The sequence below is a fragment of the Arvicanthis niloticus genome, chromosome 3 (genome assembly GCF_011762505.2).
Source record: "Arvicanthis niloticus isolate mArvNil1 chromosome 3, mArvNil1.pat.X, whole genome shotgun sequence".
Lineage (NCBI taxonomy): Eukaryota > Metazoa > Chordata > Mammalia > Rodentia > Muridae > Arvicanthis > Arvicanthis niloticus.
This window is the reverse complement of record NC_047660.1, coordinates 57,058,202-57,082,239: the sequence shown is the minus strand read 5'-3', so window position 1 is coordinate 57,082,239 and position 24,038 is coordinate 57,058,202. Positions and strand designations below refer to the sequence as shown.

The 24,038-nt window shown below is 42.8% G+C and overlaps 1 protein-coding gene across 1 annotated transcript in view; it reads right to left on the bottom strand.

Annotated features, from left to right (window-relative positions):
- Positions 1 to 5,730: 5,730 nt before the first annotated feature.
- Positions 5,731 to 24,038, bottom strand: part of Dleu7 (deleted in lymphocytic leukemia 7) — a 25,456-nt gene continuing 7,148 nt past the window's right edge. Inside the window, exon 2 of the mRNA XM_034498448.2 lies at positions 5,731 to 6,590. Coding sequence (XP_034354339.1) covers positions 6,384 to 6,590 — 207 coding nt within the window. The 3' untranslated portion in view covers positions 5,731 to 6,383. The remainder of the gene's footprint in view (positions 6,591 to 24,038) is intronic.

Genomic DNA, 24,038 nt, shown 5'->3' with positions numbered 1-24,038 from the left:
AAGGTATTTGCAAAAAATATTTTAAGTCTGAGTCTTATTTCTGGGAGCATGGGACTGAGTGGAAGAACCAGGACCTAGCTTCAACAAAATGTATTTTGAGATTTGATTAAGTGAGTAACCAAGGGGGTCAAGGATAAGTCGAACAGTTTTAGGCCCACATGACCATGAGAAGAGTCATTGAAACATGGAGGATACAGGAGAAGCAGGTTTGGAGATCAAGAATTCCATTCTGATACCTGAAACACCTTTCTCATCTCTAAACTAGATTGGGAATGATCAGCATAGTATGACTCTGTATATCCTACTATGTCAGAATGAAGATGTTCGGTTGCCTGCTGGACACAGGAATTAGACTGCTGAGACAGAAGATAGTACCCAGATGTCACTGGAGAGTGAGAGGAAAAGCATCAAGGAGTAACTGGAGAGGACAACCCAAACTGATCCCTGAGCCACGTCAAATTCAGGGACTCAGGAGTCTTAGAAGAGCCAGAACATCAGGCCTGTAGCCAATAAAGAAGTAGAACTGCCAGAGTCTGATGACCTGGAACCAAAACTAGAGTATGATCCAAGAAATGAGTCACCAAGTATGTCAGAGCTGCTGATGTGTCAGTAAGGAACAAGATGAGACTCGCCACTGAAGTTATCAGTTTGGATGTCATTAGGGGTCTCTACAAGAGCCATGTTGATGGATACTGGCCATAAAACTCATTTGAGGGAATTCAAAAGAAAACAAAAGAGATGGAATCATAAGAGCAGAATTACTGCAGTAAATTTTGCTGTTAGTAATTTCAAACGATTGGGCATGCTCTAACACACTGAGAAAATGCTCTGCAGAGTGTGTGCAAGAACAGATACCAAGAGCAGTATTGAGGGCCTGAGGAACTCCAGGGCCTCCTGTGGCATCTGGGCAGGTCTAGAGGCAGTCTGGAGCTTAGAGTGTATGATGACAGAGGCAGACTTGGTAATTCTACAGTACACATGCTCATTTGGTGGCTTCATTGTCTCTCTGTGCTCAGAAGCCAAGCCACAGGCTGAGAGTGAGGACACTGGAGGAAGGTAGCTTGAGAAGCTGTAGAACAGCCTCCAGACAGTGAATTGTCTCTTGAATGTTCTCCGACAGCACTACTCCACAGAGGTACAATGCAAGTTGCTCACAGAGCCTCATGTATACCAGTAACCACATTGAAAGTTTTCCTTTAAAGGTACACTTAATTACATAAGTTTGTGGGGTTTGTGTACAGAATCTTTATGTAGTATTAGGGTGTGTGCACATGTGTGCAGGTGCACATGGATGCAGAGGCTACAGGAGGGCATGAAGTATTTCCTTGATCACTTTCTTTTTTATTAAGACAGGGTCTCTCACTGAACCTGAAGCTTACTGTTTTGACTGGGCTGCCTGCCAGTAAGCTCCTAAGGTCTGTCTGTCACTGCTTCCCAATGCAGAGCAGTCATAGCTACACCTGGCTTTTATATGGGTATTGGAGAGTCGAACACTAGCCTTCTTGCTTTCAAAGCAAGTGTTCTTAACCCTAGCTCTTTGAGTTGTTTTATTCAACCCAGAATGTTCGAGACATTATCACTTCAACATGTAGTCATAAGATAAACTTAGGCACTTTAAGTCCTTTCTGCTTGCAGCAAAACCACCAAGGGCTCCTGGGAAAAGAACAAAGGGATCTGATAGCATGTACAGCAAATGTACAGATATGTACAGGTAAATGATCATGAATACTGACAATAGAGATGACTCAATAGCTCACAGTTAAGTGGGAAGGTATAAAAAGATAGCAAGGACCAAAGACTTCCAGAGCCTAGATGCTGTGGAGCATACACAAAGATGAAGAATTCTTGCCCTCGGGAAGCTGGTCTCAGTGGCAGATGTGCCAATTAGCCATACTACTAAAGACAGTGTATAATCAGCACCAGGACTGCAGCATTAACTGTTCTCCAAACAAGTTAAAACAGAAGGAAGTCATTTCCAGAAGGGTGACCCAGAGTTCAAAGGGAATAGAAGGTCAGTCAGGTCCCAAAGGATGAATGGGCAGTTCATCATTTCTGGGAACCCTGCTACAAAGTGAGGGGAGAAATCAAGTTCAGACAGAAAATCAAAATGTATTCAATATGTCTTAGAACAAGAGTAAAAAAAAATGACACTTCGTATTCATCAAGACAATGATTAACTGAAATGAAATAGGCTGCCTGCAGATGATGATGTGTCTGCCTTTAAAGAGCAGTTCCGGGGCTGGGGTTGGTTCAGTTGGCTTACCTAGCACACATGAAATCCTGAGCCCATCCCCAGCACCACATACACTTGGAGTAGTGGTGCACACTGCAATCCTAGCACTTGAGATGGGGAAAGTGGAATGGTTAGGGAACCAAGGTCATCCTCAGCTGCATAAAAAGCTCAAGACTTCCCTAGGCTACATAAGACCCTCTCTTAAAAAGAAATAGTTCTGGAATTATTTCCTCACAGGAAAAAAACTTCCTCATATAAAAATACAGTCATCCCTTCAGAATAGAATGCTTTCTAGAAGTGGGGGAAGTGAATGACAAAGACTGTTCCCAAGAAATGAATGTTCACCTCATGCCCACCAAGACCTCTATTGTAGAAACCCACCCAACACTATATGGCAGCACCTAGAATCACCTGAATCATCACAAGGCCAAATGCCTAGACACTAGACCCAAAATACAATAACAACTGAGACAATATGTTTCCACCTGAAGTCAGTAATCCTACTGCTGAAGGCCATAAGAAATACAAGTGGAGCACAAGAAAAATTCTTCAAAATAGCATTATAAGTATGTTCAAAGGAAGTAAGCTATGAATGAATTGCATAATGAAGTCTATGAAAACACAACAGTTTGTATGTCAACAGAATGAAATGATAAAAATGGGTCAAATCATAAAAGTAGAAGCAGAATCACTAAAGAAAACCAAAACTGAGTATCTTACTCAGTGTTCTACTGCTGTGAAGCGATGCCATGACCATGGTAACTCTTACAAAGAAAAGCATTTAACTGGGGCTTGCTTATAGTTTCCAAGGCTTAGTCCACTATTATCATGGTAGGGAACATGGCAGCCTCAGGCAGACATGGTGCTGGAGAAGGAACCAAAAGTTCTATGTCTAGATCCACAGGAAACAGCAAAAAGGGGAGACACTGGGTCTGGCTTGGGATTCTGAAAGCCCAAAGCCCTCCCCCTAGTGCCATACTTCTTCCAATAAGGCCACATCTATTCCTATAAGGCCACACAACCTAAACCTTTCCAGAAGTTCCACTCTCTATGAATTTATAGGGGTATTTTCGTTCAAACTACCATGCTGAGATAAAACTTGAAATGAAAAATTTAGAAACTCAAACAAAACTTTCAGATGTAAGCCTCACCAACAGAATACAAACATGAAAGAGTCTCACATCTAAAGCAAGGTACAAGAAATAGATACTTTAGTTAAAAAGTGTTAAATATATATATATGTGTGTGTGTGTGTGTGTGTGTGTATACACACATATATATGCATATATACAAATATAGACATATACACATATACATATGTATATAAAGTACACATATACATACACATATGTGTGTGTGCATGTATGTATGTATATATAGTCACAAAACATCCAGGAAATCTGGGACACAATGAAAAGACCAAATCTATGAATAATAGGAATAAGGAAGAAGAAGAAGAAACCCAGGTCATGTGCACAGAAAATACTCTTAACAATTTTTAACAAAATCATAGAAGAAATTATGCATTAAGCAGAACAAAGAATAGTAAAACCTACAAGGGAAAAAGACCAAGCAATAGATACATTAGAATAACACCAGACTTCTCAATGGAGATTCTAAGATCCAGAAGGGCTAGAAATGAGTAACATGTGTAAAGTAAATTCATATTAACATGTGTAAAGTAAATTCATATATATATATATATATATATATATATATATATCCTATCAAAGTTAAAGCAAGATTGGATAAATAATTCAAACAGATCCACAATACCTAGTCAAATAGAGGTGGTAATTAAAAGTTTTCCAACAAAAACAACCACAGCCAAATGAATTTGATGCAGAATTTTACCAGACCTTCAAAGAAGATATCTTAGTCTGTGTTCTATTACTGTGAAGAGATACCATCCTTCAAAGAAGATATCTTAGTCAGTGTTCTATTACTGTGAAGAGATACCATGACCATGGCAACTCTTATAAAGCAAAGGGGCTTTGTGGAAACTCCCAAACAACTCAAGCTATCAAGGCTATCAGTTGCTCTTCACAGGCTGATAGTAAGGCCCTACTGCTGACGACAACACTTGGATAACTCATTGAACATGGAGAAGCAGAGCTAGTGCCTTCCTGAAGCTGTCACCCCTACTGACTAGTGTTTCTGGTATTGGAAGATGCTCTGCACACTACCAGAGAAGGTAAGCACCAACCCACTTGCAAACCCTGTGATCTACAACAGTGACTTATCTGCATGGTGTACTGGTACAATAGTGGCATAAAAGATATGTGAGTAACTTACCACACTATCTGGTTAGATTTAAGGCCCTCTCCATGAGATGGATGGAACCCATGCCTGCTACTGCTTGAGTAACCAAGAACCTGGGACTAGAGAGGCCAGAAACGTAAAAGAAAACTAAACAATACTGTTCCACTGAAGAAATGCAGCAATAAAATGACCCCTAAAAACACTCTGCTACATCTGTATAGATCAGCATCTAGCTCAGCCATCACCAGGAAGCTTTCTCCAATAGTGAATGGAAACAAATACAGAGAGACCCACAACTGGACAATGTGCAAGGGGTGACTTTGGAACACTCAGTCCTAAATGGTATATCTTCATCAAACCCCTCCACTGAGAGCTTGAAGACATTTGTGGAAGGGGAGAGGGAAGATTTTAATAACCAGAGGGAATGGATGATTCCCAAGGAAACAGTGTCTTAGACAGAACAGGACTAATGCATGTATGAACTCAGAGCCTGTGGTAGCATGCACAGGTTCTGCACAAGTCCAAGTCAGATGGGTCCCAGCACTAAGAGAGGAAAATGGACAGGAGGTCACATCTCTAATCAAGAAGCTATCTTCAATTGACAACTTATTGCAAAAAAAATTAATGGTAGGCCTCCTGCTGGGTGGTAGACGGCCACACAAAACAAGCTCAGTGGTATTCTTGGAGATACTTTTGTCTCATGTTGTTTTGTTTTGGCATTTTTTAGCTTATTGGTCTTTTGCTAGTATCTTATGTATGGGTTATGGTTCCATGTTTTATCTGGGAGAAAATGAAGAAGGGGAAACTGTGTTGGGAATATATTTATGAAAAATGTTTTCAATAAAAGAGGCTTTGATTACTACTAACACTTATTTTAGACAGATACACCTCACCACTGGTGAGTCCATTTTTCTTTCAAAAGCAAGCCATTCATGTACGCTGTGATCCCCCTACCCCACCCTGAACCTGATGCTGTTTCTACAACAAACTTGTATGACAGAGCAAGGCCCTTTTTTAGCTCCAGATATCATTGAACAATAGAAAGCGTGTGTAGATAACTGTTACATACATACATACATACATACATACATACATACATACACACATATTAAACCACCATCTTCCAGATCCAAGTGTTGAACTGTGCAGGGAGAACTGCTAACCTGCCCACTCTCCTTCTTTCCCCAGCACTCTCCTATTTCAATCGGAATATTCAGAGACAGTAAGAGAAGCTAGACGGTTCCACACTGAGACTTTATTAGTATGTACTTGTAGCTACATATTATACATGCTTGTTACCCCATAGTTATTATAATTTTAAATGTACAGAGCAGTATGTGATAGTACAAGATTTAAAAGCAGCTCTTCATGCCCAGTGGTCAATGACTAATGCCAGGGTTGGACTCGCAATGACTGACACCTATAGTTCTACAACTAAAGTTCATGTTCACTGTCTACAGTGACGTGCCCAGCAAACAGATTGTGTCCGTTACTAAATGTCCCATTTACTCAAAATCACTGTACATGTCCCTATTAAGCCTTATAGCTGATGATAATACAAATATAGATTTAAGTATCATTCATTCAAAACCAAGGCTTAAGATGGCTAATAAATATATACATATATATCATCTAATTAGCTCCACAAAGAATTATGCTTCAGAAAGTCAGCAATAAGTCAGTATACTTTAAAAATATACACTACAACTTTAAAAATATGCACACTACATGCTATCATGCTAAAGGCTACAGGTGCTCTTGGTCAGACATAGACCATGAACTATCAAGTCGTTTTGGGAACATAGACACCCATCGCTGCTGACTGCTTAGAAGGTGAAGGATTCTGTTTTCTTGGCAGGGCCAGCTGTAGTCTGGCTGTCTCTTGTACTCATACATCTGGAAGATTCTGTAAGATCTGTCTCAAGGAAGCACAGGCAACCACGTGGGCATCTGATGGGAGATTAGCAAGTGACTGGATCAGCTTCTTCACTATCGTTTTCAGACACTGGTGAGCAGCATTCAAGTCTCTGTCAAACTGCTGTCCTTCAATCTGCAGAGCCAAGTGACTGCAGATGTTTCTAAATTCCACGCTATCCTGAAATGAACAGCAAACAGACAGGAAATTAGGTTGATGGTGCAAGCATTTGTTGTGCTTCCATTGTCTAATTTCCAGATTTTTCTCAGAGAACGACCCTTTCACATCATTAGCCACTGGAGGGTAGTTTGACCAAAGCTGACCCATTCCCACTCCCAGATTCACGAAAGAATATCACACCCAGTCAAGTGAACTGGTCAGATATTGCAGGATGACCACACCCAGCCAAGTGAACTGGTCAGGAATAGGTGACTGACAATGCCACTGGTCCCACGGCTGCTGGACTGGAAGAGAGCAGCTCTCTTTGACCATTGTAACCTATAGGGTAATGTAGGAATCAGGATGACTCCAAAACAAAATGGTAGATGAAAGAGATTAATGTTGGCTGACCCTAATGACCTTTCCTGTCTATGAATTTAGCTACACACCAGTAGGGCTTTTCTAACTCAGGACTTCTCATCTAGCTGAGCTAAGGAATAGCCCTTCTTACTGAAACCAACTGAAGCTGTTTCTAAATGAGCTGTGACAAATATACAAATAGCCTGTGTTCTTACTGTTTGGTATTTACCATGTTCAAGATTCTACAGTAGAATTTACTATGCAATGGACATGCACTCCCAAAAGGTCCAGGCTGGGCTACACAGTGAGACCTCCCCCCCATCTCAAAAGACTTTTAAAAAACCCAAACTGATAGATCATGCAACAAAATAAATCATGCAGCATGTACTATACATAGTTGGAAAGACTAGTTTAAACCAGTGGAAATAATCAAACAGACATTGCTCTCAAACACATGTGGAATATCTGTGGACTCTGATGCCAGCATGTCATCATAGAGCAAATCTCAGCAGATCAGGATCTGTGTCATACAGAGACACTGCAAACAGGGAGATATCAGTGAGGCAGCTTATCTCTCCAGATACACATGACTTTAAAAAGCATTTCTAAATGATTCATAGTCTAAGAAATAAAAAAAGAACTTTGGAAATATTCTATACAGAACACACATGGAAATACTGTATCAAAAGTGTGGAAAGTAGAAAGATAAGCAGACTTAAATATTTATATGCATAAGGAGAAGTGACAAAGTTCCTAAGCAACATGTTAAACTCAATAGCTTAGGAAAAGAAAAATTATGAAATACCATCCCCTCCCCGGCACCAACAATAGGAAAAAGGGCTATGAGTTAATGGAAGGTTGTAGACTGGTAGTTTGGATGAGAATAGCCTCTAGACCCATGTATTTGAATGTTTGGTCCCTACTTGGTGGAACTGTTTGTGAAGCATGAGGAGGTGTGGCCTTGGTGGTAGTGTGTCATTGGGGGTGGGCTTTGAGGTTTCAAAAGTCCACATCATTCCCAGTTAGCTCTTGTTCTCTGCCTACTCACTGTTGACTCAACATGTGAGCTCTCAGCTACTGCCCAAGCACCAGGCCTGCCTGCCTGCTGCCATGCTCTCTACTGTGGGGCATGGGGACCGTGCCACCAGACAGAAGAACTGGTAAGATCTGGTGATTCTCAGAATTGAGAACAGTAGGAGTGAAGCCACTCCCTGTCTACCTCTGCTTGTAACCATAACACCTCACTGAGGACCATGGCTATCACTCACATTGCATAAAACCCTAGAGTTCTCCATGCTAATATGGTATCTAGATAGGCCCCAGTGTTCAGCCAATGAGCTTCCCTTCCTGGGCATTCCTTCCCACAAAAGGTATTTAATCCCTGGTTCACCCTGAGTAAGGTAAATTCATTAACATACTCCATCAAATAAAAAATTTTGAAAAAAAGCAAGGACTGTCTCTTCATCAAGGATCAGGAGAAGGCCTTCTCTCCCAGCCTCTCCATACTCTTGGCACTCACTGAAAACCAAACTGGGTTCTGCCCTCATCCTGGGCTCTTGGAAAACATGGACTGAGGACCCCCCATTGCAGAATTCATTCTGCCTCCTCTGAGTGCCATGGCAGCGGCCCTCTAGGCACCCCAGCAGCAAGGCAGACACACAGCACAGCACCCTACCATGATGGTCATAGACTCACCCTCTGAAACGGTAAGCCCCTGATAAACTGTCTTCTATAAGCTTCCTTAGTCAACTTGACTGTACCACTAACACAGTGAGGGGGCCAACATTTCTTCCTAATTATGCATAGAAGAGGAAACTGTTCTCCCCCAAAACAAAACGCTATACTTGAGTAAGAAGGGCTTGGGTTTCCGCTTACTTTTCAGCATTTCCTAGGAAACAAAACAAGTCTAATTTACTGCTATGGTAGGGCCAGTGTGAGAGCCTGGGAGTGTGGGAGCAGAGAGGTGGGAGAGTGTGCTGCTGTCCCTGGGAAGCTAGCATGCCCAGACACAGAACTTGGTTTAACCTTCTCTGCCCAGCTTTCTTGCCTTCCTACATTCTTGTGTTTCTCGTCCCTGCTCAGAAGGTGTCGGGGTCTCCCAGGACCGTTTCCTGTGGTTGATGGGGCAATGGGCACTACAGACGCGTATTGCTTAGAGTGAGACAGCCACTATGGATGGTTCCCCCAAGCCACATCAAGGGAAACTGTCCACTTGCTCTACAGAGAAACCCAATCTAAATACAAAATGGAAGGCTCCAAGATGTGCCATGGGACCAGCAAGATCTGTGCTGATGTGTGCCTGCTCATCTTTAATCAAGATTAAACACCTTTAAAAATAAACAAATGGGCCTGAAACCTGAAGTTGATTTCACATTTACTTATGCTAACGCTCAAATAGGGCTTCTTTTGGGGAAAATTATAAAAGTTTATAGCTGGATCCTTGGTGGGTTCCAAGGCCTGAATGGTACTTTCATCATGGCCTCAGTGGTGCTAAGGTCTGTGGTCCTGCTAAGGTCTGTGGTGCTGCTACAAGATTGCTCAGGGGTTAAGAGCACTGGTTACTCTTGCAGAGTACTGGGTTTGACTTCCAGCACCAACATCAGGTGGCTCACAACCAGCTGTAAGTTCAGTTCCAGGGAGATCTGACACCATGTTCTGGCACCAGGAACATACATGTACAGATTATATAGGCAAACACTCTCATATGTACTATAAATCAATAAATATTCAAAATTTATGAAAGCAGGTGTGGAAAGATAGCTCACCTGATAAAGAATCTGTTAAGTGACCATCAGTGCCCAAGTTCATCCCCTGGAACCCACATTAAATGTCAAGCATCCTGGTGTGTATGGCTATCCTCAGCACTGGGAGATGGGGACATGAGTGTCCCTGGGGCTTGCCATCTAGCCAGTCTAGACAAGTTGGTGAGCTTCAAGTTCAGTGAGGGACTCTACCAGGGGAAAAATGTGAGAGCCATTGAATAAGACTGACCTGGACCAGCATCTTTCTTTATTATCAGGGTCTTAAAGCAGAGGGCCAGGAAATGAGAAGATAAGGAATATAAGAAAGGTGGGGTCAGGAGGTCTTGTGTAAGCTATGTCTTATGCCAGCTACATTTATTAAGAAGTATGGTATCTTATATACTATTTGGGGGGGGGGAGGCAGAATGGGAGAGAGTCAGTGGAAAGCTAAACAGTCAAAGGCCTCACAGAGACACCACAGACCAGGCACACATATTATCCTTGAGACTGACAGCCAAAGTCCGTTAGGATGGGAAGAGTTGGGTTTTCAGGATCCAAAGCCAAGGCTTCTCGTCAAGGCGTGGGCCCAGACCATTATTGGTTCTGCCAAGTATATTCTGGTTTAGAGAAGGAGCTGTGGTCTTTCTCAATATATCAGGGCTTTGGGGAAAGCCTTGGGTTGATCTGTCCCTCAACAAAGGCACCTGGCCTTGATCTTTGGCCATAGTATGTTATCACACACATACATGCACACCTGTGTGTATGCTCACATGCATGTGCACACACAAATATTATGAGCATTACTGCTGAAGAAATACAAATTCATGGTTGTCAGTAGCCCCAGGTAGGGGACTTCTTGTTACTAGAGACACAATTTTGCTTTTGTGGTCCAATGTCTAGTTTATTTGTAGTTTTATAATAGTTTATAATGGAAATAATGTGAAAGTCATTATATAAAAGCTTTGTGAAATGAAATTCTGGTGAAAGAGGCCAGAAAGGCTTTAAGTCAGAGCTCTGCTTGGCTACTGGACAGGAACTCCATAGGGTTTGATTGGCATGAGCACACCTGAGTCTTGTCTGTACTCATCCAAAAGGTACTTTTCTTTCCCACTGAAAATGGTGCCATTCCCAAAGCCAAAGTGTGAGGGGGCCTTGTTATGACCCCACAAGTAAAAATGCTTACTTTGCTGCGGATGATGGACGCTTCATGGCGGTTGGTACCTACTTGGGTCCTCCACTGTGTTTTTTATATAGTGGCCTTGGGCTCAGAGCCCTGAACTTGTAGTTAAAAGTCAGATGTTGGTGAGCCGGTGAGATTGGGAAAGTTCCCAGTTACAAAAAACTTGAAGTCATACAGCTTTTAGTGTTTTTAAAAATACCGTTCAAACATTCCAGACATATGCATTATTAATAAACCCAATGTATGAAAGTCCCAGGGTAGCTGTGTTCCTAAGAGACCCTTTCATACTTCATATTGAATGAGCGTACAGAGCTGATCAGGAGGGAGGATACCCCTGGATAGGCCACTGATTAGCAGGGTGACTTTACACAATATAGACAGTTCTCCAAGTCAGCTACTATTGATTATATTTTACAGATAAGAAAAGGGGTTTTTCATAGATATGATGGATTGTCCAAGGGTGACCTATCAAAGGGTGGAACCAGGATGGTGACTGTGTTGCTCTTGAGAGAATGGGCTCTGCCTGCTTAGAGGGAGGCCCATCCTGACACCTACAAAGGCTGTAGGTGTCACACTGAGGGACATACTCATGAGTGCTGAGAATTAGGATGTTACCAACTTTGGAGAAGACTACTATTTTACTATTATAGAACAGAGTTCTGCTAAAAGTAGAACAAATACAGTTGTTTTAAGAAATTGTGTCAGACGGAGAGATGGTCTAGTGGGTGAAGACTGTTGGCATGCAAGCCTCATGATTTGAGTTTAATCCTTAGAACCTATGATGAAAGGAGAGAATGGGCTGCCAAAAGCTGCTCTCCCTCTATCCTCCATATGCATTCTGTGGAGTGTGTGCACAAGTGAGCAAGGATTAGTGTGTGTAAACATACATATCACACATACTTACAATAATGATAAATAAATGAAACTGTACCCTAGTCCAAGTAATTTCATTGTAAAAGCATTGGTTTCTCCAGTATATCTGCATGAAGTTTTGCCATCAACACATGAGGCCATGGTAAAAAGGGCTCACCCACCTTTGTAGGGACCCTGGACTGGGTCCAGGAACCCTGGTTAGGAACTGTGGGAGTATGAAGAAAAGTTACACAGTCATATGAAGAGGGAAGCTATGGTCAGGTAGGGTTCTTCTAACAACCCCGCCTCAATCTGGAGCCTCAGCATGTTTACTAGGTACAGCACAGAGGGAGGAGTTAGCTAGTCCCATCTCTGTAGGGAAGCAAGCAGTCTTGGGCTAGAAACATATGGAGGAGGAAGTCTCAGTTGATAACCTTTGTATACACTAACCAGTGAGCTTGGTCCTTGTGGGTAATGGCTTTTGCCAATTGTCCCAAGGATCCAAGGCCTTGGGAGTTGTTGGGAGCCGACTTTAGCAGAAAGCGGCTAGATCAACTTTGCAGCCATCTGGAACCATATACCCTGACGAAAGATTTGGTTTTCAATAGCCTACAACAGCTGAAGCACACTCTGATATCCCACATATTTTGTGTTGCTGTTTACTGCCCCCAGCTGCAAGGTGCACGTGGTAGTCACGCCTGCAAGGCATGCAGTTCACGTGCTGTCCACGTGCTATCTACACCATACATGCTTATAAGGCGCACGTGCTATCCACGCCTGCAAGGCATTGCGGTGCACGTGCTGTCCACGCTATAGACGCCTGTAAGGCTTACGTCATATCAACACCTGCAAGGCACGTGGTATCCACGCGCCTACAAGGCACGTGACAAAAAGCCTATAAATAGCTCAGAATTCCCTTCAATAAACGAGACTTGATCAGAATCTCTGTCTTGTCTCCATTCTTCGCGTCTCTTCCCCTTTATCCCCACTCTCTCTCTCACTAGACCCTGACCCTCGGACCAGAACGGGCAGTATGGGCTGCAACAGTTTGGTGCCCAAGCGTGGGGGGTTCGTGACAGTTTGGCGCTCAACGAGAGGCAGTGGGAACGAGAGACCCAGTGAGGGACTTTACGGAAGGATCTGTTGGTTGCCGCAGGAATCTGCCGCATTGAGAAAGGTAAGAAAAATGGGACAAGAAATTAGTCAACCTGAATCCAAAATTAGTCAGCTTGAATTCAACTCTCTGTTTCGGTTTTGTTTGCTGCTCACATGTGTTAATTTTCTGCTTTTGTTCTTGAATGCTGTCTTTTTTGTTCAAAATAAAAAGAAGCGTAAGTTAGAATCCAAAATACAGCCAAAGGTTGATGACAATTTGTCAGAGCCAGATTGTGCTGACCAAGAGGAAGAGGAAGTTAAATTTTATGACGCTGAAATGCCCTTTCCCTATGTGCCTCCACCTCCAAGTGCTCCCCCAATGGAGACAATGGTTGTAGATCCTAAAAAGGAGTTACAGGACAAAATTACTACCCTTAAACAACTGATAGAGTTAGAAAAAGAGTATCAGGGCTTAAGTAACCAGTTACAGAAATTAAGGACAGGGAAGAGGTCTCAAGAGACTAACTGCGAAAATCCCCCGGATTTTCATGTTCCTCAACCTGGTGTCCAGAGGCAGTCCCTATCCTCTAGCTTTAGTTCAGCTACAGATCAGCCAGAGGAGGGAGACGCTAAGGCTTTCCCTGTATCAGAGACCAGAGACGCTCAAGGGGTTGCTTGGAGACATCACACAGGGTTTAATTTTCAAATTATTAAAGAATTAAAAAATGCAGTATCTCAATATGGTGCCACTGCTCCTTTTACTCTTGCAATTTTACAATCTGTTGCAGAGGAGTGGCTAACTCCTAGTGATTGGAATATGTTAGTGAGGGCAGTTCTTAGTGGTGGAGACTATCTTATTTGGAAATCAGAGTATCATGAGAATTGTAAAGAGACAGCTAGGAGAAACATTCAGGCAGGCAATGGTTGGTCCTTTGATGCCTTAGTAGGAGAAGGGCAATTTGCTTCTAGTGATAACCAGATGCAATATGACCCAGGTTTATATGCTCAAATTCAAAATGCAGCCATGAAGGCTTGGCGTAAACTCCCAGTAAAGGGAGACCCTGGTGCATCTTTAACAGCAGTCAGGCAAGGGCCTGATGAACAATTTTCTGACTTTGTTCATCGATTAATGACAACAGCAGGGAGGATTTTTGGCAATGCAGAGGCAGGTGTAGATTATGTGAAACAACTTGCATATGAAAATGCTAATCCTGCCTGCCAAGCGGCCATTAGACCTTATAGGAAAAAGACAGACCTTACGGGATATATCAGACTCTGTTCTGACATAGGTCCCTCTTATCAACAGGGCTTAGCTATGGCAGCTGCTATGCAAGGAAAATCTGTAAGAGATTTTTTGGCAAATAAAGACAGAAAGGCATGTTTTAAATGTGGTAAGCCTGGACACTTTGCAAGAGATTGCAAAGTAGAAAATGAGTTAAGCCAGAGACAGCCCAGAAAACAGCCTGGGCTCTGCCCACGTTGCAAACGTGGAAGGCATTGGGCTAGTCATTGTATGTCTAAAAGAGACGCACAAGGTAACACCCTTTTCTATGATCAGGGAAACGGGAACAGGGGCCAGCTCCAGGCCCCGAACCAACACAAGCCAAAACAGGCTTATGGAGCAGTCAGTGTCCTACCAGCAAATACCAATCCCTTTCTGAACTTAGTCGAGCAACACCAGGAAGCGCAGGACTAGACCTCAGTTCTGCCACCCACACAGTATTAACCCCAGAAATGGGACCTCAGGCTTTACCCACTGGAGTGTTTGGACCACTCTATCCAAATGTGTTTGGCCTGATAGTGGGAAGAAGCAGTACTACTATGCAGGGACTACAAATTTTTCCTGGAGTTATAGATAATGATTATCAGGGTGAGATTAAGGTAATAGCGCAGGCAATTCAGAACATAGTCACCATTCCTACAGGAAAGAGGATAGCTCAACTATTGTTACTTCCATTGTACCCTACTAATCACAAATATAAGAATCCTAAAAGAAGGGAGATCCTGACCCTAAATCTGGCAGGGCTCTAACAGAGGAGGGTAGAAAAGCCTTACAGAAGGTAGAGAATGCTATTTCATCCCAATTTGTAACTCATATTAATTATTCTAAGCCTTTATATTTTCTTATTTTTAACACTAAACTGACTCCTACTGCAGTTTTTTGGCAAACTGCACCCATATTATGAGTTCATCTTCCCTCATCCCCCAAGAAGGTTCTTAATCCATACTATGCAGCTGTAGCAGATATGATTATGTTAGGCAGAGATAACAGTCAAAAATATTTTGGAAAAGATCCTGATGTCATAGTACAACCTTATACAAGGCATCAGGTTGATTGGCTTATGCAGAATTCTGAAGTCTGGCCTATTGCATGTGCCTCATTTGCTGGTCAGATAGATAATCATTATCCACCAGATAAATTGGTTCAGTTTTGTAATCATCATGAATTTGTTTTTCCATCTCGTACTGCACATGAACCTATCAAGGAAGCATTGCTAGTTTTCACTGATGGTTCCTCATCAGGAACAGCTGCTTATGCCTTTAAAGATCAAGTAATCTCCTTTGCTACATCATCTGTGTCAGCTCAATTGGTTGAATTACATGCTGTTATTGCTGTGTTTCAAGCATTTCCAAATCAACCCATTAACATTTATACAGATAGCTCATACATAGCTCAGTCTATCCCTCTGCTAGAAACTGCTGCACAAATAAAGCATTCCTCAGAAGCAGCTGATTTGTTTTTACAGTGCCAACAATTAATTTTGAGGAGAAAGTGTAAATTCTTTATAGGACATCTGAGAGCCCACACTGGGCTACCAGGTCCTCTCTCTGAAGGAAATACCAAGGCAGACCTAGCTACTCGAATAGCTGCAGTGACTTTATCAGATCAAAAATCTAATTTGGATCAGGCCATAAAGGCTCATGAGTTACATCACCTTAATTCTAAAACCTTAAGAGTTATGTTTAAAATTACCAGAGAACAAGCTAGACAAATTGTCAAACAATGTCAATCATGTGTTAAACTTTTACCAGTTCCTCATTTGGGTGTAAATCCAAAGGGACTGATACCAAACAGTATCTGGCAAATGGATGTTACTCATTATAATGAATTTGGCAAGCAAAAATATATACATGTATGTGTAGACACATACAGTGGTTTCATCTATGCAACATTACAAACTGGAGAAGCAAGCAAGCATGTGATTGCTCATATGCTTGCTACAATCGCTGTAATGGGTGTGCCTAAACAGATAAAAACTGACAATGGCCCAGGTTATACAAGCTCCAGTTTCCACCAATTTTGTGAAAGATTGGGAATACTACATAAAACGGGTATTCCATTTAATCCACAGGGCCAAGGTATAGTAGAAAGGGCACATCAAACCATTAAATGTCAATTTGAAAAAATTAAAAAGGGGGAATGGTACCCTACCAAGGGATCCCCCAGAAATATCCTTCATCATGCACTCTTCATTTTAAATTTTTTAAATTTGGATTCTGAAGGAAAATCTGCTGCAGATAGATTCTGGCATCCTGATACCAAAAAGAATTTTGCAACAGTCCTCTGGAAAGACCCATTAACTGGAACCTGGAATGGGCCAGACCCAGTGCTTATCTGGGGAAGAGGTTCTGTTTGCATATATTCCCAAACTGCAGATGCTGCACGTTGGCTGCCAGAGAGACTGATTAAACAAATAGACAACAATAACAAATCCAGGGAGGAGAAACCCCCTGAGAAGCGTATTTTTTCTTCACAGGAAACATGAAGATGCTTCACAATTGCCTTCAAATTGGAACAGATCAACGAGTAAACCTGACTTGGGAAGTTATCAGTGCTGAAGAAGACATCACCACCCATATCTCCAGGGTGGCTCTATTGGACTCTTGATTCCCTGACTTATGATTTAGTGGGGAACTAGATTGTTTTAGATTTAGTGGGAATTTAGATTAGGAGAAAACCCACTACCACAGTTACTATAGTTGTTTTTTGGGTTTGAGATTGACTAGAGCAGGAACAGGGATTTCCTTAGTTTTCTTTAGATCAAAGCTATGATCAGTTTTGTATTTATATAGATTTAGATTCTGATATAAGACATTTATAAACAGAATAGAAGAGGCTTACACTTTTTACTCCTCTGATAGAGGGAGTTATGTGTTACCCTTAAAAAAGAGTGTTGCTTTTATACTGACTGTTCAGGCATTGCTAAGTCTCTTGTCTCTTGGGTTAATAAGGTTCAACAAACTGATGGCTTTTGTACGAGATACTATACAAATGAAACCCATACAGGTCCACTATTACAGGCTGGAAGTAGGGGACTCTGAAACCTCTGTCATCAAGACTGATGAGGATTAACCCCTAACTTACGCGCTAAGCCGGATAGTCAGTGACGGGTAAGAGAGCATACCGAGACCCTTTCCCCTAAAAGAAGGGAGGCCTCACCATCCTAAGACAGGAGCTCAACCAATGGCTGTTGAGTATCCAAAGACGGGAAAGGGAGGCTGGGGTCCTTTGTTCCAACCTAGGACAGGCACGGTTTCCGTAAGTTTTCCCAGCCTTCCCTTTTGAAAAAATTTAAAAAGGGGGACCTGTTGGGAGCCGACTTTAGCAGAAAGCGGCTAGATCAACTTTGCAGCCATCTGGAACCATATACCCTGACGAAAGATTTGGTTTTCAATAGCCTACAACAGCTGAAGCACACTCTGATATCCCACATATTTTGTGTTGCTGTTTACTGCCCCCAGCTGCAAGGTGCACGTGGTAGTCACGCCTGCAAGGCATGCAGTTCACGTGCTGTCCACGTGCTATCTACACCATACATGCTTATAAGGCGCATGTGCTATCCACGCCTGCAAGGCATTGCGGTGCACGTGCTGTCCACGCTATAGACGCCTGTAAGGCTTACGTCATATCAACACCTGCAAGGCACGTGGTATCCACGCGCCTACAAGGCACGTGGCAAAAAGCCTATAAATAGCTCAGAATTCCCTTCAATAAACGAGACTTGATCAGAATCTCTGTCTTGTCTCCATTCTTCGCGTCTCTTCCCCTTTATCCCCACTCTCTCTCTCACTAGACCCTGACCCTCGGACCGGAACGGGCAGTACGGGCTGCAACAGTTTGGCGTCCAACATCGGGCTCCAGTAAGCGCAACAGGGAGTCTTAAATCCACAGTCACTCGGAGCTTCTTCCTTCCTCTACAGAGCTCATCAATTTTCATTGCATGTTTGGACAGATGATCTTGTGCTCATTCTCCTCACTGGGTTATCAACTATTCAGAGACAGGGAAAAGTTTCTCTGTGACTTTAGTATAATGTAGTAAGATTGCATAGCTTGGTGCACATTTAAAATAAAATTGCTGCTTTATCAGCTAAACAGGTTTAGACTGGTATCCCAGGAGATTAGCTAAAACACAGGTGGAGACTCTCAAAACACATGGGAAGGTCAGTGCTGTTTTTCGTTTGGGGCACTGTAGCCATCAATACATTTCATAGGCAGAGTCTGAAGTTACAGAATGCTTTAGAGGCTTCCTAAACCACATTTAGTTGCTCGGCTGTGTAGGTCTAACTCTGGCATAGTGCTCAAAGCACTGTAGCATATCGGGTCATTTCTGGAAGCATCTGAGACTTCCTATGTAACAGTCACAGGAGGGTAGGGTTTGTCATTGAATAGAAGGCACTGAGAGTGAGGTGATGGTGAGTATTGTTTCTGGGTGCTTCCACTGAAAGCCACAAAGCATTTAATGAGCCTTGACCTCGTGTCTTGGGATTCTAATCTTCCCCAGCAGGAGCAGCACAAAGCTGCTCAGAGACAAACAAGGATTGGTGTATTTAGAGTTGGCATTCAGCCCTTCTAGAAAGGAAGAAAAGAAACACCTGTTTTATTTCCCGCTACCCTGGAAAAGTCCATTCCTAATCATTTATTTTCTTTAACTGTTACTATATCTTAGAAAAGGTTAAAAGAAAAAATTGTGCTAGGAGAGTAAAATAAAGAGACCTTGCAGAATTCACCAGAAGTCTGTAGTTTGCCCAGCAATTGTGGACAGCAATACCTGCCAAGAACAGAACAAAGACCTTCTCCATCAAAGTCCATAGTTCTGGGGAAGTCCTTAAATATACTAACCTTGTTTTTTGGCTTCTATAGTTCTGTTTCTGGCTGTTCTTGCTAATTGTGATGCATCAACCAAGCATGTAGTCTGTGTGTTTAAAAGCTAGACCTGATGCACCAGGGTGGGAAGATACCCAAGGGGCCCCACCCTCTCAGAAGAGAAGGAGTGGGTGAATGGGGGAGCAACTCTGTGAGGGGGAACCTGGTAGGGGAACAGCATTTGCGATATTAATAATTAATTAAAAAGCTAACCCTGAGAAAGGCTCAGGACTGCACCTTGGTTCCAAACACCCAGCGTATTGGCTGGTTGGCTAACAAAGGCTTTCTATTGGCTTAAACCTGGTATCCAAGCGGTCTTCTCTGGTGGATACCTCATAATGATCTCTCCAGTATCCAAGGTTTATAATTTTTGAAGACATTTCCAAACCTGTAGGCGCTGGCTTCACTAATCACCATGGATGTGGTAGTGTCTTCCTTGAACAGTTGGTAGTCATACTTATTGTGTGTAAAGAAGATGAGTATGGGAGGGAAGGAGGCCGGGGTCAGCAGTGTGTGGGCTTTGGGGTCAGCAGTGTGTGGGCTGTGGGTCTCACTCTAGAACAGGAGGTACTCAGCAAGAGTTTGGCAGAGCAATTGTCACCATAATGAGCCTATTGAAATGAAGGAGCTCACAGGCACATTTAGTGAGCCATGGTGGGAAGTTCTGTCTCTGAAAGCTGGCCTCAACTAGTCTCTGTGCAGCTTTTTTTCAGATGTAGCTCTTGGAAACTAAATGCTTTTTATTCTTGAAGACCGAGGAAACTTAGGGTCACTTCAAAACTGTCTTGGCCATCTTTTCAGCAGTTCAGATTTGTTTCCTTCTGGTGTCCTGGACACTTCTATGTTACCTTTAGGAACAAATGTCTGTCCCATTCTTGCTGGTATTATTAGCTTGATTGTGATTTCCTATGTTTAATGAATACTCAGGGCTTTGGGTCACCCTATAAAATGGTCTTCAGGAAAAGACACAAGACATGGCAGACTGGATACCTCAGAACTTCCTACGTTGAAGCTTTACCCACAGTGTGACTACTTGTAACACAAGGCCCATGGGAAGGTAATTAAGGAGAAAAAAGGTCACAAGAATCACCAAAATGAAAAACCACACACACACACACACACACACACACACACACACACACTCAGGTAAGCAGTGCTCATGACACCTCAAACTCACTATGCAGCCAAAAATGACCTTGGATTTCTATTCATCCCACCTCTATCTCACAAATGTACTACCATGTCTTTTGTTTTACACAGTGCTAAGGACTGAATCTAGGGCTTCACATAGTCTAGGTAGATACTCTATCAACTGAGCTACATTCCCAGCCCTCTCATCTAAAATACTTCAGAAGTTCTAGTTCGATCTATCTATCTATCTATCTATCTATCTATCTATCTATCTATCATCTCTCCCTCTCCTTTCCCTCTCCCTCTCTCCCTCCTTCTCTACTCTCTCCCACTCCTCCCAATGGGAGACACAAAGACAATCTGAGGACCCTGAGAGGTACCTCTGAAGCCAGACAGGAAGCTCTCACAGAAACTGAATTGTCATTGCCTTGATTTGAGACTCTCAGCCTCTGATGACTGAGAAAGTGAAATGTGTGCTCTTGAAGCCATTTTGTTACAGCAGCTGAGCTGACCAACACACTCAGTCTACAATGTGATACAGCAGCCTGAAAGAGATCCGGTGCGTGGTTATGGACAGCTGTGGCTCTATCCACCCCGGACTCTCAGGAAGGACCTACATTTTAGTTCATAACACCCACATGACCTGGCCTGTGACATAATCAGAACAAATCACATTAACTCCAATCATGTCTTGGCTCTCAAAGGCCTGCAGTTGCCTAAGCCTGTTTCTTCCTGTAATAAATATTTCCCAAGCCAGTTACCTTTAACAAGACTTGGAACATCATCCTCCACTATAAAGAAACTCACTACATATTTTTTTTAATGTATTGGAAATTTTCTAAATGTTCAAAGAGAATACTAAATGTAAGTTTGTTTAATTAGAAAATTCTTAATAGAGAACAAAGTGCCCTTTGCTGTCGAGCTGAGGATGTGTCTGCTTTCACACCTCACACCAGCTCTCCAAACCCTCAGATTAATCAGTAACCCACTGGACAATGACACATATCAGTAGTACTAATGAAGCCAAGGTTTAAAGCCATGCTGACTTCTACGTAGAGGAAACTTCTTGGAAATCCACTTAGTTACTTGTCCTCTGTGTTTATCAACAGCCCTGGAAACAGAAAGAGTTCATAAGTCAGAGTTATTCATAGATGTTCAAGAAATAATAGTAGTGGTTTCTGAGTTATCAGCTTGTTAATAGCAACAATAACAACTTACCAACTAAGACCTCTGAATCACGCTACCCTTTAAGGGATACAGCCTCTTCATAGAAGAGCTGGGGCATAGAAAGGTGAAGGAACTCACCTAAAGGCCTAGAGCAGGAAGGGTAGAGCAGATCCTAAAGGCTCCTGGGACTAGGTGCTTGTGCTGGGTTGTCACAATTGCACACTCCCCAGTACTGCCAACTAGCCCTTGGCTTTAGCCTAAGTTAATCTCTTTCCTACCTTGTGTGTCAAGTAACACCATCAAAGAGGCCTGGCATTGAGGAACTTTTCTCACATACATCTCGTTTCCATGAGCACCACTCCTCCTGAAATCATACTATATAGCAAACCAGCCTTGTGATGTATAGGGAATGTCCTTCCAAATCGTTCACCTTAACAGTACTAATGAAGCCAAGTCAGCACAGCCAGTCCCCAGAGGACCGCAGCCTCTCTCATCTAAACTGTGTGATCAGTATTCTAGAAGCCAAATAGAGATAACCCTTTCCTCCAAACGGCAAGCCAAGCAAAAATCTCTAGATTCTGGCTATTCCCATTCCTCTCACTTCCAATAGCACAAACTGTCCTCTGGTCCTTGAAATTTGTCAGTCCTATACAGGTGAGACACAGTCTAGCAGTGAGAAGAAGGTCAAGACCCCTCTTTTGATGAGCATTCTGCACACTTCCAGAAAGTAACAGCAACGCATCAGAAAATTGCTGGAGAAACAAAAGAAAAGGAACGTGACTCAAAAGGAATGGGAAGGTGACAAAGCACTAGATGTTTCTATAGCCTGAGGGACTCTGGCAGAGTGAAGGCAAGAAACACAAGGCTGCTACCCACCCCCCCAAACAGACACACTTCCCAGAAACACAAGGCTGCCCCCCAACACATACACTTCCCATTTAGTTACACCCATAATTAAACAATGTATACATTTTAAATTGGGTCGGGTTCTGAGTACTGTGATATACTCTTACAATGTCCCTTTGCACCTGGTCCAGGATATTAATCAGCCCTTTGCCCAGGTTCTAACTTGGCTACTCACCCTGCCTGTTAGTTACTCTTTAGCCAATGTTGTTACTGTATTGACAGAGCTTGTGTTCAAGAGGCCCTCATGTAGGTGCCTAATGGAAATCCCTAAGGCCTCCATCATTCAACTTACCACTCATAGTCGTTGCATAGTCCCAGGTCATCCCAGGGTGAATACAGTGTGATGAGATTAGAGAGAGGGGGGGTGTTTACATGACTTATCACTGTGTATTGTTATTAAATGTTCTAGTTTATATTTGGTTACAGCACTTTAACCTCTTAATTATAATGCATGGATAGGAAAATACAGAGTGTCTACAATAGGGCTGAGTGCTCTCCTGTTGAAAGCATAACTAGGGACACGAAAGGATTTGCTTCAGTGGTACAAGAAAGAATTCACTGGAGGGAAACGTTTATTTGAGATGATAGGAAAGACAGGTGGAAGACTGAAGAAGACTGAGGAAGACTGAGGACTGAGATGGAGCCGTCTGATGGCTCCACCGGTCCAATGTTTTCTGGGCAAACATGAGAACCTGAGTTCAGATCCTCAGCACCCATGTTACAAAAACAAACAAACAAACAAACAAAAATCATCAACAACAGTAAAAACAAACGAATGAACAAAAACAAACCAGCTGAACAGTAACAGCCCTCTAATCCCAGCATTGAGGAAGCAGAGACAAGGAGATCCCTGGGGCTTAGGAGTCAGCCAACCTGGCCAAACTAAGTGAACTAGTGAGACAGGTTAAGTGAGAAGCCCTGCCCCCCCCCCCCAAAAAAAGATGGAAAGCAACTGGGGAAGACACCTAACATTGATCTGTGATCTCTATGTGTACCTGTACACAGGTGCTTCTCTCTCTCTCTCTCTCTCTCTCTCTCTCTCTCTCTCTCTCTCTCAGTGGATGGGAGGGGAGGGGAAGGAAGGGAAGGGAAGGGAAGGGAAGGGAAGGGAAGGGAAGAGAAAAGAAGGAAAGGGAAGGGAAGGGAAGATATTTGGGTCCATTGGCCTCAATTTTCCTAGTAGATGAATAAGATCTAGATGAAGACATCTGAAAAGGGGTGGAACATATGTAGGCCCTTATGTCAACTAGAAATGTCTAAGGATTACCAAGTAGGGGTAACCACTACACTGAACAAAACACCCCAACCTTGGTGCCGGCATCATTCTGGTTCTTGTTCAGGCAGCCTCAGAATATCAGCACTGACCTGACCCAGCCATCTGGGGTTGATTTGTCTCCTGTTCCATGGTTATGGAATGCCACATAGGTTTCACCAGCCAACCCCCAAGTGCCCAGAATCACTTTTGCCCGTCTCCCAAATTTGACTCCTTGCAGTTGCCAGCCAACCATCAATGCTTGTGGTTTGAATCACACAGGCCTCCTTATATGGAAAGCAAACAGTCATTGAACAAAAAGAAAAAAAGGAAAGAAGGAAGGAAGGAAAAAGGGAAGAAGAAAGGAAAGAAGGAAAAGAAAGAAAAGGCTGTTCTCCCCCCCCAAAAAAACCTTCAAAGATTACCTTAGGCAAAACAGATCATTCAGCATCTCTAGCGGCCAGCCTAGCCCGTTTGCATCCTGTATATCTGACATCACACTGCTATGGCTTGAACCTAAGAAATACCCACAGGCTCCTGTTTTGAATGTTCTCCAACAAATGGCTCTATTTGAGTTGGGGCTATATGGCTTTTAGAGGGTGGACCTGCATGTTGGACATAGTCCTTTGAAGATTAAAAA